At 50.5% G+C, this 16,678-nt stretch overlaps 2 protein-coding genes across 2 annotated transcripts in view; one reads left to right on the forward strand and one right to left on the reverse strand.

Annotated features, from left to right (window-relative positions):
• The window catches only part of LOC147727656 (N-acetylneuraminate-9-phosphate synthase-like), a 208,303-nt gene that overhangs the window by 10,386 nt on the left and 181,239 nt on the right, over positions 1–16,678 (reverse strand). The gene's annotated exons all lie outside the window — the stretch shown is intronic.
• Positions 5,537–7,023, forward strand: LOC147727657 (uncharacterized). The gene is made up of 2 exons (XM_086962751.1): positions 5,537–6,907; positions 7,020–7,023. Exons 1-2 carry the CDS (start codon positions 5,886–5,888, stop codon positions 7,021–7,023), a joined length of 1,026 nt encoding a protein of 341 aa, XP_086818877.1. The 5' UTR covers positions 5,537–5,885.

Raw genomic sequence — 16,678 nt, forward strand, 5'->3', positions numbered from 1 at the left:
TTGAAAGAATGTATTCTTTTAGGGTTGGGCGATCCAAACTAAGTCGGAGTGAATAGTCTTCTTTGGGGGTCTGGAATCACAGAGTATATTCCGTGCCCTGCTGAGGATGGGAGGCGGGTTCTATGGACCCTTTGAGAAGGAGCGCTTGGACCTCCTCCCTGTCTAGCCTTTCGGGGGAGTTTATGCTTGTGAGGTGGAATGGTAGAAGGCGTGAAATCAGCTCTGGACATTGACTATGTTGGATAATATCAAACACCCACTGGTCGGAGGTGACACTCCGTCAGGCAGGAAAGAACGTTTGCAGGCACCTTTCGGCAGGTGTCATGTCATCAGTGGAAAAGAGAGGCCAGTCAGGGGTTACTGGTAGTGGTAGCTCTTTTGGGATAACCCCCATTACCTCTACCTTTTGACGTGTTACCCCGGTAGTACCATCTAAAGTAGCTTCTGGGAGAAGAATGCTGGGGCTGTGGATGCTGGTAAGATGTGGAGGCTTTGGGGGAGGTGGACTCACGGCCTCCACAGCAGAGTGTGCGGTGAAAGGAGCAGCGATGAGCAGGTGTCTGAGGAGCACCCATTGCTTTCACAGTCTCTATCTTTATTTTATTTTTTGAAGCATCTGGTCAACCTACGGCACGACAGATGTTGTCCACCGAACGTCAGGTTGGGCCAGTGTTACTGGACTTTCAGCTAGAAGCCGTAGATACGGAGCCAGGCATGGCTGCTCAGGACAATGGATTTGACTCCTCATAGCGGCAATTTCCACAGCATCTCTCTGTGCAACGAATGGTGGTGTTGGAGATCTGGTTTCCGTTGGAGATGATCCCGTATCCCCTTTTCTTGTGCACCTCTTGGAGATTTTGGAAGAGCTCCACTATATCAGCAAAGTGGGCACTGGAAAGTAGCCCAATGGAATTACCGATCCACCAAAGGTCGGCAGATTGCACAGCTACCCTCTCGCATGCAGTGCTTATATGTTTACTCTCTTTATCTGGGGGAGTGGCATCACTAGTAGCCTGAAAGTTAGCTCTTATTGGTGGAAGTGACAACCAGGGAGTCGGGCGGAAGTTGGCCATGAATATAAAGGTGGTCAGTAGAGGAAGCTTTGTATTTCTTGTCCACCCTAGTTGTGATGACCCTGGCGAGGACGGGGTCCCGAAAGAGGTCTGGGGTGTGACCCACCATGCCTTCTGACCATGGGGGTGTACTTGGTAGTGCAGTGGGTGGAGGCCACAGTCTGAAAAAATGAAGTTCTCTTCCAAAGGCTCAGTGTGGAGATACAGTGTGGTAGGAGGCAGCCCAATACATGAGTTCATGGTATATTGAGTTGTCAGGAGCGGAAGGACAGGCAGGGTATAGGTTGGGATTTGTAATCCCCAGCAGGTCAGCATTATAGGAGTCTTAGGGATCGCCCTGCAGAGGAGTGTTAAAGGTATCCCCTACCCCCCATGTCTGAGTAAGGTGAACCCTGGATAAGTGGGTGGGGAAGGGAGCGCTGTGAAGCAGAGTGAGGTGGTTATGGGATAGTGATGGGCAAAGTGCCTGTAGCCTTGTCCACTTTATTTTGCTGCTTGGGTGGAGGTGCTTTTCCAAGGCTTCATCGAAGGACAGCTGACATTTGGAAAACTGGGCTACAGGCCCTGGAGGAAGAACCCAGCTTGAGTGGGGATGCATTACCAAGTGGTTCTGTCAGGGTTCAATCTCTTATGGAGGATGGGCTCCACGGCACCAGACTAAGCTGGTAGTGGTTGTTGGTGCCAGTTGGGCCAGCTTCGTGGTGGGAGTGGGCAGCACTGAAGAAGTAGGCCTCAATTGTTTCTTCAGTACCAAGGTGGAGCTGGCCATTACGTCTGATGGTGGTCGGTGCGGACCATAGCCCAAAGGTAGTGGTGACCTTCTGGCCTGTCTCTGGTGCACCAGAGCGGCTGGATGATCTTTGGAAAGAAGCTGTTCCACTTGTGAGTGGTGTCGAGCGGGGAAAGAGTAACATACTAACAGCTGGCTGCGCTGGTGGAAGATCCGCGCTCTCCAGATAGGAGCTGGGGTGGTCGCTGGGGGAGGACCTGGAGCGGTCGCTGGGGGAGAAAGCGTTCTACTCTACGGTTGTGGATGGTGTTTCCCACTATGTCCTTCTGGCCGAAGAGGTCCAGGGTGTTGTCACTGCTCCTACACGACATCTTGAGATGTCAAGTCTAATGTTCATTGAGGGTCTTTTTAGAGCAGTGGCGGCTGGTCTTAATGGGCGAAAGGGTCGTTGCCCTACCAGTGGCCGGGAGAAGAAAGAGAGAAATGAACACCATGTGGAGCAGCAGCTTTAAAGCGCTCCGCTCTGCGCTCACTGCTTCGTGCAATTTCAAAGTTTTTTTGTAAAGGAGGGGCTGAGGGTGAGGTCAGAGTGAGACGAGTCTTCCTGCACATGTGTTGGCCGGGGGAGAGGGCTATTGCTCGCCCTCGATGCGCACACAAGGAGGAGAGTGATGTTACCATGATGGGAGTGGCTGGAGGAGGCAGTGATGAATAGCTTTTAAATTGGGTGCTTATGCTGTAGCCCAGGGGTTTTTCAGCACAGCGCTGTAGATCTACATGCAAAGGGGCAGGGCTACCCTACATCGACAACGTGAAGGGGTGGCAACAACAACCGAGTCACTCCCTTCATGTTGCGTCACTGTTTCTGTTTAAGCCTCCCGATTGGGCAATGGAAGCTTGGGGAGTGAGCTGTGGAAGATTTGTGTACACAGCGCCGGCGTCAGCTCGGAATTAATTTCCGTGAGACTGAGCATGCCGCAGGTGTTTGTATTGGAGGGAAAGGCAAGCACTGGCGTGCAAAGTACTGCAGTGCAGTCGTAGCGGAAGGATCGGGTATGTGGGACATTACGAGCAGACAACTGGTCCTAGTGGTAGTCGGGACAGAACAACGTAAGTGCTGAATAATAGATTAGGCTTTTTGACCCTTGTTTCGCAGCCATTGTTTGCTGGTTATGCCCCTTGGTTCGGCCCCCCCCACTCCCCAGGGGGAGGGGGGACAGTGGCTGGACCGGGGGTCTCAGTGGAGGCCACCCCCGGGAGGCAGAGCCCGAGCACCCAATGATTGGCTGGAGATAAGGGGAGCAAAGGCAGGGAAAGAGAAAAGAGCGGGCCCACCAAGCATTGGGGCTGGGCCAGCTCAGCCATAAATTTAAGGTAGGAATGTGTAGGGGGATAAGGGCTATTTAAGGGTGGGCACCGGGCACAAGGCCCTCTTTTCTCCGGGGAATTTTGGCAGGAGAAGAGGTGCAGCGTCGACAAAGTGCGAGAGTGAATACGGTTCGAATACAGTGGACAGTGAAGGACAGAGGAACGAACAGAGTGGGGGCCAATAGTGGCGGAGGTCACTGACTGGGCAAAGGGTCAGGAACGAGCACAAAGGGTCGTGACGTGACGGAAGGTCAGCAACGCGAACGGGATTGCTCCAGGCACACCGGATAAGGATGGGAGAGGAGGGGATGTTTCACGGCGGTGCATTGGAACTAGTAGCAAACGAGGAGGCTGGACCTAGCGGGGTGGTCCCGGGAATGGAATACAACAGCGGCCAGGATGCTCAACAGCTGTGGGCCACCTTTGCATCAATAGCAAAAGCAAAGAATTGGGAAGGTTGGGAGCTGGCAATGGCTCAAATGCAAGGACAGGCCACAGAAGGCGTTGGACAATGCAAGGACGTGGAGGGGTTGCAAGGGGACTTTTCTCCTATTAATGGGCATACCTATGCAGCGACACGAGGGGAAAAACGGGGTATGGAGAAGTAGGCGAGGGGGCGTGGTGGAGCTGTCGCAGGAGCCAAAAAGGCAAGGTTACACACAGAGGACATAACAGCAACAGCATTTATGGGTGATGATGCACAAAGTGCGGCAAATTTGAGCAAAGACCAGTCGAGTAAACAAGGGGCATTAACAGCTGAAAGTGGTTCCTTAGGTGAGTTGTCAGAAGTCATTAGAAAACTGTTGGATAATTGGCATAAGCCTATTGGTACAAAGAAGGGGGAGGTGGTGGTGGTTGATGAAGAAAGAACGAAGGGCGGGTCACAGGAGGGTTCCCCAATGCCAGTCTGGGTGGGAGGGAGCAGGGAACAGGGGGGCGAGGTAGGGGGGGGGGGGAGGAGAGGAGCGGCTCAGGCGCTAAAGGGTAGCACCACGATCCTGGGAAGGGATCCCTTGTCAAAGCCATCACAAGATAATGACAGAAATACAACGCTGCCAAGGAAGGTAGGGCTAGGGGGGCTGAACGGGCCACGGTCAGAAGCATGGCACATACCTCTGGAGGTTAAAGAGAGAGTTTGGAGGAGGGAGTTCATTGATATTTTCACACTACTGGAGCATGTGCGCAGGGGGGTAGACACGCTACGGGTTGCTGGACCCAGCAAGGAAGGGAAGGATAGGAAGAGGATCAGGCCGGAGGAGAACATTAACAACTGGTTAGACGCATTTGCACTGCTAGCAGCAATAATGTTAGAGAAGTTCCCTGAGCAAGGTCCAGCGTTGAATAGATACAACCAAGCCATCCTGGACAGGTTCAGGCGATACGGAGGCATGGGATGGCTGCAATATGACCTCAACTTCCGCCAACGCATGGAGGAATCACCTGCTATGTCATGGGATGAAAGAGAGGCTAAGGAATGGATGGAACAGATGGGGTCCAAAGCAGGTTATGGTATAGGTTTGGTGGGCGCAGACAATGGTGTACAGCACTGGGGCGCAACGTCGGCGGGACACGGTTGGCAGGCTAACAATACACAGGAGCATTCGCGGGTGAGTGCGCAGTATGGGTTGGGTCAACAAGTAGGGGCAGGATTCACACAGCAGCAAATAGGACAGGTGCAGTTTCAGCAGGGGGTAGCATACGCGGGTAATGGATCAATGGTGGGGTCCCAGCATCAAGGTGCGGTAGTTGGGGCATGTCAACAGGCCCCTCTGGGTGGCGGGGGGCAGCAATATACATGGACAGGTCCCATGCAGCCTCAGGCAAGTGGAGGACAGACGCTGCAACAGTAATTGGGACCAATAGGGCAACAGTTCACACAAGTGGGGCCGGACCAGCAGGTGGGTACCGGTAGTGCAGCGTCCACAATGCAGGCGGGGGGGCAGCTACAACAAGGCAGCAATGGGCTCGCAAATGGGCAATTCAACGCGGGCAGGGGCCAGCAGCCGCTGAGGGCGGTAGGCTTCCAAGTGGGCGCAGGGCAAACAACGGCAGGGCATCAAGGGGAGCAGAGTCAAAACTACATGAGGACAGTGGATAATTCCTCAGGGTCAGGGATAGGACAGGGACAGATGATGGGTAGGCAGCAACAGCCTCAACAGGAGCAGCAGCAGGCATTTCGAGGGCCAAAGGGGGCAGATGATTTCAAACAGCCGCTACAACGTAAACAGAGGGATAATACATGTCGGCTGTTCAACGCTGGCAATTGCACCTGGGGGGTACAATGCAGATTTCGGCATGGGTGCTCCCAGTGTGGCGGAGACCATCCCGCTGTGGCATGCAAAACAATCGTTGGAGATGCGCGGGCGCCACCCTCATGGGCTAGCCATGGTCTGGGCCAGGTTACAAAAGGCCCATCCCCAATAAATTTTGAATTGCTGGCAACACTTTTAAATGGATACCCAAAGATTGAGGAGAGGGAGCTACTGTTTTGGGGTTTCAAGGAAGGGTTCAAAATACCTTACAGTGGTCCTTTAGAGGGCAGATCATCTAAGAACCTCCGCTCAGCGGAGGAGCTTCCGGAAGTGGTTGCAGAAAAAATACAAAAGGAGCTGCAGCTAGGGAGAATAGCAGGCCCTTTTGACACCGCCCCTTTAAGGAACTTCATTATTTCTCCGCTAGGTATTGTTCCAAAAAAGGAAGCAGGCAAATACAGAATGATTCACCACCTCTCTTATCCCAAAGGTAACTCAGTAAATGACTGGCTAAGCCAGGATATTTGCACGGTCTCCTATGCAACATTTGACGAAGCCATCGAGTTAGTCAGGCAGGCGGGGAAGGGAGCCCTCATGGCAAAAGCGGATATTGAGGCAGCTTTCAGGCTGTTACCAGTGCATCCAGACAGCTTTCATTTGCTGGGGTTCCATTTCAAGGATAGGTTGTATTATGACAAGTGTATGCCCATGGGTTGTTCAGTTTCCTGCGCTTACTTTGAGGCATTTAGTTCCTTTTTAGAGTGGGCCACGAACAAAGTCCAGCCAGTGGGTGGCAAGCTCCATTATCTGGATGACTTTTTGTTTGTAGGTGAGGCCAACTCACCCGAATGTGCTCAGGCGTTGGAGGCCTTCAAGGTCGTATCACAGGGCTTGGGAGTTCCATTAGCAGCAGAAAAAACTGAAGGCCCAACAACTAAGTTAACATTCTTGGGGATAGAGTTGGATTCGGAGGGAGGGGAGTCACGCCTTCCAGTGGGCAAAGTACAGGACTTTGCAGCAGCTATCAAAAAGGTATTGGCAAAGGAGAAGGCAACGTTGAAAGACGTCCAAGAGTTGATGGGCAAGCTCAATTTTGCATCCAGGGTCATTCCGGTTGGGAGAGTTTTTTCAAGAAGGCTGGCGGGGGCCACAGCAGGCATGACTCGTAAACATCATTTTATCAGGTTAAAGAAGGGGCTGAAGCAAGACTTGCAGATGTGGCTGTCTTTTCTCCAAAGTTTTAATGGGGTCAGGATATGGCCGTCGCTATGGACGGCGGATGAGAGGGCGCAACTGTACACAGATGCCTCCAGGCAAGGAGGTTTTGGGGCAATATTGGGGTCTGCGTGGTGTGCCAAAAGGTGGCCAACTGCCTGGCGACGATGTGGCTTCACCAACAATATCACAGCATTAGAACTCTTTCCCATTGTAGTGGCATTGTCATTATGGTCAGACACCTTGGCTAACAAGAATTTGGTCATCAGGTTAGACAACATGGCAGCCGTCCATGCAATTAATAATCAGGCGGCGTCATGTCACGTAATATTGAGCTTATTAAGGCAGTTAGTGAGCAAATGTCTCCAGTATAATATTCAGATAACAGCTAAGCATGTGACAGGTTTTCAGAACAAGGCAGCTGATGCTCTTTCTCGCTTGCAGTGGGAAAGATTCCGTACAGAATGGCCAGAGGCGCAGCAAGAAATGACTCCCTTCAAAGAGGATTACTGGAGAATAATGCATTAGAACAGGAACTACAGAATATGGCTGAAGAGGCTTTAGCGGTGGGAACAAGACACCGGTATCGGCGCTGTGTGGACACTTTCCAAAACATGACGCCGGAGGTTTCCATGCTTCCGGACAATGTGCAGCAACTGGGGATGCGGGTCAAAAAGTTCGTGGTGTGGGCCAAGGGGGCCGGAAAATCCAGATCATGGGTGGGGGAGCACCTCGCAGCAATAGCATACTATGCAAAGATAAGGGGTTTGGAGGATCCGACTAAGGGTTTTGTGCTTAGGGCAGCATTGAAAGGATGGGCCAAAAAGGAAGGCAAGAAGCAGGACAACAGGTCCCCGATTGATTTTAACACACTAAAAATTTTAATGGACAACATCCCTAGGGTGTGTTACTCGGAGTCTGAGAGTAAGTTGTTCAGACTAACATTTTCTCTGGCCTTTTTTGGGGCCTTTCGCATTAGTGAACTAATAGCCAGGGCGAAAGGGGACAAAAGCAACAGGGCCCTGTTAGTGAAGGACATATCCATAGGCACACACCAGGTGTCCCTTCTGGTGCGACAATCTAAGACAGATCAGGTGGGAAGGGGACAGTGCATCACACTGAACAGGATGGAAGGGCACAGCTCATATTGCCCAGTGACGCTTTTAACAGGGTACTTGCAGGAGCGGGAAGGTGCTGATAGGAACAGCTACCTCCTCACTCACAGGGATGGGACTCCGTTAACACTTTATCAGTTTAAAAGGGTGTTAGCAGCAACGGTGCAAATATCCGGCCTCCAAAGGTGTCACTACACTACACATTCATTTCGCATTGGGGCAGCCACCACAGCCTTCCAGGAGGGCATGTCTGCGGAAGGAATAAAAAAGATAGGCAGATGGGAATCGGACAGGTTTAAGGGGTACATTCGCCCAACAGCAAACAGATAAGGAAATTGGAAAGACATGTGTTGCGGCTATTCAATTGGGGGATTGGATATACATGCTGTACAGCAAGCTTTATGTATAATAAAAGGATGATGGGTGACGTGTACTGAACATTTCCGTGCTTCTGTTCTAATTCACAGAATACAAAACAGTGTGGGTCATCGGACACTCATACGTGTCCAGGGCGGCTAACAGAGCTCACTGCCTTGGGTGGAATGCTACGTTCCCATTTCAACGGACAAGGGTGCAATGGTTCGGAAAAGAGGACTTGCGCTGGAGAGAATTGTGGGGTGTCATTGAGGAATTGCGCGCAGGTGCGAAGGATCCGAGTATTTTAGTAATTCACCTAGGGGGAAATGATCTTCCAGAGATGGGGCGGGGTGACCTGCTTCACACATTAAAGAAGGATCTCACCAATTTAGCCAAGTGCATGGGCTCAACGGAAGTAGTATGGTCCGAGATTATTCCTAGAATGGTATGGGCTGGTGCGCGCTCCCAAAATGGCATGGAGTTGTCAAGGAAGAGGCTAAATAGCTTGATGGTCAAATTTCTAAAGGGGGCAGGCTTAGGGATTATCAGGCACACTCTGATTAACTTGCGGCAGCCGCAGTATTACAGAGCGGATGGGGTATACCTTTCTGACACTGGGACGGATGTCCTGCTACGTAATATGCTTGCAGTGTTGTATGCAAGGGGCTGTTGGTAGTTTGCAGGAATGGGGCCGCAGTTAAGGCATGGGGGGGGGGCCTCGCAGGCAGCGATAGCTACCGGCGAGGCATGGCGGTACTTACAAAGCGATCCAAGAAGAATACAAAAAGCAGGTGGCGCAGAGGGCTCAGACTACAAATGGGGCAGGCGGGACCCAGGGGGTCACTGGCAAGCTCCCCGAGCTCCCTGTGTTCAGGTGAACCGGAAGTAAACAATTAATGGCGCAACGCGGGCGGGGGGCGGGGACAAACGCCAACCCGGAAGGGAATGTGTGGGCCCCGGAAGTGAAAAGGTCACCCGGCCGGGTGGGAACCGGCTGGTTACCCGGGAGTGATTGGACACCGGTGGCAAAGGGGGCCATCCGGTTTGGGTTAAAGCAGACGCTTACCCAAGGAGTGTGTGGAAACCGGAGGTAAAAGGTTACCCGGTCGGGCCGGAAGCAGAAGCTTGCCCGGAGAGAAAGGAAAAGGTTTGTCCCAGGGAGGGGGTGGCCTGGGCAAGGGTAGCTGCACTGAATGTAGGGCACAGTGCAGAGGCATTGGTGGTTAAGGACGGGGACAAGTCACTTTGTAAAGAGAGCCGCACTGAATGTAGGGCACAGTGCAGAGCTGGTTGTGTAAGGACGCACGGTCGCCAAAACAGAAATAATGGCTTGTAAAGGATCGCTTGTAAGTGATAAATGCCTAATAAACTGCGGCCTTAATTCTTCCATAAAATAAACTGGTGTGGTCTGAATTTATTGGGATTCGGGCGGTGCGACCATGTGGGGGGTGCCTCTGCTGTGCCCCTTGGTTCGGCCCCCCCCACTCCCCAGGGGGAGGGGGGACAGTGGCTGGACCAGGGGTCTCAGTGGAGGCCACCCCCGGGAGGCAGAGCCCGAGCACCCAATGATTGGCTGGAGATAAGGGGAGCAAAGGCAGGGAAAGAGAAAAGAGCGGGCCCACCAAGCATTGGGGCTGGGCCAGCTCAGCCATAAATTTAAGGTAGGAATGTGTAGGGGGATAAGGGCTATTTAAGGGTGGGCACCGGGCACAAGGCCCTCTTTTCTCCGGGGAATTTTGGCAGGAGAAGACCCGCCCACCCACCCTTGGAGGGACAGGAATTGAAGGGGGGGATAGACAAAAGAGGTGAGAGTAGTCGCAGAGGCATATGGGGCTTACAAGAGATCCTGTGGTTTCGGAAGAAGGGACAATAGACGGTACTTACAAAGCGATCCAAGAAGAATACAAAAAGCAGGTGGCGCAGAGGGCTCAGACTACAAATGGGGCAGGCGGGACCCAGGGGGTCACTGGCAAGCTCCCCGAGCTCCCTGTGTTCAGGTGAACCGGAAGTAAACAATTAATGGCGCAACGCGGGCGGGGGGCGGGGACAAACGCCAACCCGGAAGGGAATGTGTGGGCCCCGGAAGTGAAAAGGTCACCGGGCCGGGTGGGAACCGGCTGGTTACCCGGGAGTGATTGGACACCGGTGGCAAAGGGGGCCATCCGGTTTGGGTTAAAGCAGACGCTTACCCAAGGAGTGTGTGGAAACCGGAGGTAAAAGGTTACCCGGTCGGGCCGGAAGCAGAAGCTTGCCCGGAGAGAAAGGAAAAGGTTTGTCCCAGAGAGGGGGTGGCCTGGGCAAGGGTAGCTGCACTGAATGTAGGGCACAGTGCAGAGGCATTGGTGGTTGAGGACGGGGACAAGTCACTTTGTAAAGAGAGCCGCACTGAATGTAGGGCACAGTGCAGAGCTGGTTGTGTAAGGACGCACGGTCGCCAAAACAGAAATAATGGCTTGTAAAGGATCGCTTGTAAGTGATAAATGCCTAATAAACTGCGGCCTTAATTCTTCCATAAAATAAACTGGTGTGGTCTGAATTTATTGGGATTCGGGCGGTGCGACCATGTGGGGGGTGCCTCTGCTGAGGTGCAGGGCTCTGTCTGGTTAATGGGTGATGTGCTGCTCCAGTCGATGCAGTCGAGATTCCTTTGAAATCTGGGACTTTTGGTCTTGGTAACTAACTGCATTGTAAAACAAGACTACAAGTCCCAGATGCAATATCCATGAAAAACTATTTTGAATCAGAACAGGACGTCACACATGACAAATGTTAGGAGGTCAGAAAGATGATGTTCATATTAGTGCGCTGCTGCTGTATTACAATACTGGAAACACACCAGGCCAAAGAAAGCTGAAATTATATCAGAAATTCAAAGGTTCTACGAACAGGGGCCCCCAAAATATTTTTAGCCTCAGACCCCCAAAATCCTTAAGATGTCCCTGCAGTACATCTCGGAAACCGTGAGCAATGTTCACCTCTTTATGTTTCCGGGCCGTCTAATACAGCCCTGACTGAGAAACCTCGGGCACTGCCAGCGCCTAGAAATAGGCGCTCTGCGTGGAGTGATCCAGCGGAGACCATCACCATAGAAATTTCAAAAGAAATGCCTGGGCTGGCACAGCACTCCACGCACAGACCTCGGAAACTTGGCAACTATTCTCGGTGTTAATCTGTTCCGGTCTGGTGGTAGGTACAGCTGTAACTAAGTGCTGTTATTTGAAAACATGTTCCCCGGGAACCCGTACATTTGGTGTGACAGGCGAAAGGGGATGGACTAACGAGGGAAGGAGTCTGACAATCAACTTCTAGTTTTTTTGTTTTTTTTAAACCACTGCAACTAGATTGACAACAATGAAAAATGTGATAGTAAATCTGTTCTGGCTTAATTGTTCACAAAGAGGTTTGTATTAAAAATATATTGCAGAGTTAAGACACTGACTGTAGATATTTTTGTGTGTCTGCTGTTTTTTGGGTATAATAGTTACAGTAAGATAACTGGGGGTTAATTCACTTACTGGAAAGATGTTTTGTCTTGTCCGGTTTGACAGACAATTGGATAAATAAAACATAGGGTTGATATACTTGCGTTCAAAGCACATCACACGCCATGTAGATTTTGTAACCATTCTGAAACAATGTTTCTTCCTCATGTTAAGCGCTCCGATACCTCGGGGTCTGGCTAGCACTATATAAAACTCAATAAATAAATAAATATAGTGCGTGCATGTTCTATGTTGAATCATGAATGGATTATTTCAGGTGCTGTAGTTGTTCAGGGCCGTGCCTAGATCTGAGTGGAAAGCAGAGAACCCCCTACCCCGAGCCCTCCTTATGACACACATGATGGCGCGCTTCGCACGCGATGCAAAACTTAACAGCTCTTACGCCCCCCCCCACTTTCAAATGTCACCAGCCGCCCCTGTTTTAGAGCAGAGAAAGTGGCAGGCTTCGCAGGCAACCTTGTACTCAGGAGACATGCAAAAATTACAGACAGGCTGGAGGTCAGACCAAGGATATTTCATGAGGCAGTGAGGACAGTAGCAGAATGGTGTCTGTTCCATGTAAATGTAAATGTAGTGCTTTTATATAGCGCACGTATCACCCCCGAAGGGGTCTCAAGGCGCTGTGCACATACCGCTGTGGAACCCTGCCTGGCCTTTCCTTGTGAAGTGCCCACTCCTGGGTACCCCGAAGGTGAAGCCAGGCATCCTAGCGCTGTTGGGGCCGTTGTGAAGATTAAGCAAGCTATTGCCCAGAGTTGCAGAGTGGGACCAATGATTAGAATAGGCACTGAGGCGAGAATATCAGGTCCGGGGAAATTGAGCACAAGACCCGCCGAGGCGGGAATTGAACCCTGGTCTGGGCCAGACCTCTGCATCAGGGTCTGCTGCTCTAACCATTGAGCCACACTTCTCCATCACAGTGGAAGGACATGGCTGGGAGAAGGAAGGAACCCCCAAGGGTGAAGGCCCACATGGAGCTGAGGTCAAGCCAAAAGTCACCCATTGGAAGCTGGAGGAGTTGTCCCAAGACAAATAGATAAGAGAAACCCGATTGAGAAGCAATAGAAATGAAGGGAAGGAACCCATGTAGCCCAAACCGAGCACCACAACAGTGTTGAACTGGGAGTACACTTTGTAACCAGACGGAGGTAAGAAAATAATTTAACACTGGAGTGTATGACCGTGCGCATTACCAGAAAAAAAAGGAGTCACAGTACCTCATGACTCAAAAAAAGACTTAAGAAAAACAACTGGCCCAACACCAGAGGGCAGGAATATGCACAGCATGCGTATATACAGTCACACATGCCTTGAACACGAAGTTCCTACAAGACCATAATTTACAAATAGATAATCAGATTTTCTTTCCTGGTCATCAAGGACTAAATTTAAAAAATCTCCTCCCGTTTGACTTCTGACGGGCCTTTTTCGCTGGAGTTGATGGATTAAGAAAGAAAGTGGGTAAGCAAATCATCTGATTATCTTGGAAATCTTAGACCACCGTACGAGAAAACTAGCATAAGTTAGTTCATCACCATCCTATTCCTATGGAACAACCTAAGTTTCCAGAGAACAGAATGCCTGAAACTCGCTCATTCTGCGAGAAGAGGTAATATCTACAAAAAAGGCATTTTTCCAACTTAAATGCAGTATTAAGGCCTTGTGTTTTGATTCAAAAGTGGACCTATTAATATAGAAAGTACCATTTTTAATTCCCAAGATGCAGGAAGGGATCTAGTGGGAAGAAAGCCCTTCCTTAGTCCATGCAATACCAATTCGATCACAGGCATTCTATAACAGGAGGTCTATGAAGGAGAACTCACCTTAAGTGATAAAATTGCAACCCAGACTTGTTAGGTGAAGTTCAGGAATCACCTCTTCTTTCTAACATCTGGAAGGATTGTTGTAATTTTCGACGCACTATATCCAGAACCTCTTCCAACTCAAAGAGTATGCTGTTCGGGTGGAAGGTGGCTTTGCTGCTCGAAAAAGGGTCCATACAGTCTTGTGGCATTTTTAGGTGCCCATATTGTTAAAATAAAGAAAAAGCGGCTAATTCAATGATGGAAGGTCGGGTGCAGGATATGGCTCTCAAAGTTGGACTGGTGATCCGCTCTCTACTGCAGCTTCCAGTTTGCTCGCTCAGACAGATGCAGGAAGCCAGTAAAGCCATTCACAGCCAACAGAAACAGACCTTGCAGGGGTATAGTTTTATCAGCACAATCGGGGTCAATACAATGGGGATGGTGGGGGGGACGGGGGAGTCGAAACATACATAAACTTCTCTAGGCAGCCTTTCTAAAGGCTATTTCCCTTGCACCAGGTTAGCAGTACCTTGAACCAAAGTGTGGGCATTTCAAGTTTCCTACATCTGCACCTAGTTTACTTGCGGATAGCTCCATCCGTCAAAGACACTTCATCATTGAGAATGCACTTGTGGATTGCTTGGAATGATCGACTTAGTACGTTTTCCTTTGCATACTGGACCCTTGGCAGATGAGGTGCCGTGATATGCAAGTCTTATGATATACTTTCTCAAGACTATTTGGATTCCACAGACAATCTGGGAAGAGCCCGCTCTTGTTTGTTCAAGTAATACATTGCAGTTCTGTAAGTCTGAAATAGCAGGGATTTTGTCTTGACACATGGAAGGAACTACCTCAGAGCTAGATAGGCATCTCTTAGTTCCAGGAGGTTGATGTGATAGGCCTTCCTGTTTTTGGCAAAGTCACTCGAATATAAAGATAACCCATGTGTGCCCCCACCCAAACATGTAAGGAAACATCAGTGACCAACATCTGTGTCGGGATATCTTGATGAAAAAAAGAAGCTCCTTCAACACATTGCTTGACTGGCACTGTAGGAAGCTGGCTCTGTATATACTATACCAAAGTGAGGTATAGTGTGCACAGAGTCATGGGGAACCCAAAAGTAAGGCAGAGGTAAAGTAGATAGCACCTCACTCTCTATTTGTGGTAGTGTGGGCGAGCAGTAAGGCTTTATCAGAGGACAGTGTTAAGCATTTGCTGTACACACTCAATCAGAAAATTAATTCACACACTCAAAAACTGAACTTTAGAACAACTGTTTTTGTATAAAAATACTCTTTTAGTTATTTTATTTCCTAGAACCAAGCACGCCTGGCACAGGTAAGTGATAAATACTTTTCAGTAAATATACAGTTTGTAAACCGTTTGAATTGGAATTGTAAATGTACTTTGATTTGATTACAGTAATGTTATTGATAATGCAATGCTTTTCAGAATATAGTACGTATACTTTGTATAGGATTTTTTTAGCAGAATATCAGGTAAGTTACTTTTTAGATTACTTTTCTTACACAGTGCAGTATACCTGGATACTGCACTGGGACATTTCCTGTAAACAGGTAAGTAAAAGCGTTTTGGTTATTTAGTTACAGTTTTAAAGGATTTCTTAGATTTTCCAACTCCACGCTTAGAAACTTTTCATAGAAAAACAGTTAATGTTATCCTATGGTGGAAAATAGTGTTATTGGTTCGAAGGTAAGTACTTTGTTGTGGGAGTTGGTATTCTGGGTTAGACTCAGGAGCCCCCAGGTTCAAGGATGCACTCGATACACCCTCAGCGGCACTAGGGCGGTCATGTGCAGAGTGCTGAGGCCCAATGTTATTCAATTGGGTATAGGGGGGCTACGGTTGGTGGCTGCTGATTAGCAAGCAACTGGGTTGTGGGAGCAAAGCTCCTGGACTTAAGGTCAGGGGAAATGGGGGTTTAGGTCAGCACAGAAAATGCACCCTCAACGGCACTGAGGCGGACGAGTGCAGAGTGCTGTTTTGGCGTCGGAAGCCCTGTAGCTTTCAATAGGGAGTCTCCAGTTTGCAAAGGCACTGCAGGCTCGGGGACGAAGGTCTTCTGGGTGCGACCACCACTTGTAGAAGTAAGTTGGGATGTTGGGGGTTGGTTGGGCACCGTCTGGTGCAGGGGTGTCTTTTAGGGTCAGATCTTCTTACCAGCTCCTGGTCGCGTTTGCGGGGACCTTCCGGTTTGAGGCTGCAGGCGTCGTCTGGAGGCTTGAGGCAGGTCGGGGGTCACTGGATCTCAGGTCAGGATCGCCGGGGTGAACTCCTCATGGTGTTGGGCCACTCGAACTCGGGCCGTGGGCATCGGGTGCAGAGAGGTGCAAACTTGCGGATCCTTGCAGAGCTGGAGTCTGTTGTTTGAACAAATCCGGTGTTCACAGGAAACAGTGTCTTTGGAATTGAAGGAAGGCAGGTACTCCAGGTTTCTTGAGGTTGCTGGCTGAGGGACACACCGGGATTTCGCTGGAGCAGGTTCGAGGTGGGGACAGGTCAGTTGGGGTGGGGACAGGTCAGTTGGGCTGGGGCCAAGTCAGTGGGCGTCCTCCTCTGGTTAGCTTCGGCACAGCTGTTCGGTCCTTCTTTTCTTCTTCTGGTTTCTTGTCTGAGGAAGCAAGGTTCAGGGGTGCCCCTAAATACTAGATTTAGGGGCGTTACAGGTAGGTAAAAGGTTCAGACTAATGGGTCCTTTCTCTGGGGCGGGTGCACCCCCTACTATGCTACCCTCCAGTGGGAGGGAGGCATAAGCCTTTCCCTGGTCGGCTGAGTCTGCAAGATGGCGGGGACTGAAAGTTGAGCTTCACCTCGCCTGTGGGGTGGAGTTGGCAGAGGTGGGCACACCTCTCTTTCTCACTTGCTTTTCCTGCTGGTTCTCCTGCCCAAAGTGGGGGGTGAGAACCAGTGGGGACCAGTTGCTGAAAGCAGCAAGTGGCCCGGGGAAGCTCACAAAGGCAGCAAGCCTTTTAAGCTTCCCCCTTGTGGAGCCTGTCCATCCTGGGGGAGGATGCTTGGCACCTCGTCCCAGGACATGCATTGTTTCAGGCCACCCAAGAGCAGCAGGCTCTAGACCCAGGGGCCCAGAAGCATGTCCGTTTCAGGCCACCCAAGAGCAGCAGGCTCTCGACCCAGGGGCCCAGAAGCATGTCTGGTGGTGGCAGCTGAAAGCAGCCACTCAGCCTGGATACTAGTGGTAGGTCGTTTTTCAGGGGGCATCTTTAAGATGCCCT

Source organism: Lissotriton vulgaris, chromosome 3_1, assembly GCF_964263255.1.
Source record: "Lissotriton vulgaris chromosome 3_1, aLisVul1.2, whole genome shotgun sequence".
NCBI lineage: Eukaryota > Metazoa > Chordata > Amphibia > Caudata > Salamandridae > Lissotriton > Lissotriton vulgaris.

What these genes read in the sequence shown, in the direction of transcription:
- LOC147727657 (XM_086962751.1), top strand. Translation starts at nt 5,886, where the DNA reads ATGATTCACCACCTCTCTTATCCCAAAGGTAACTCAGTAAATGACTGG.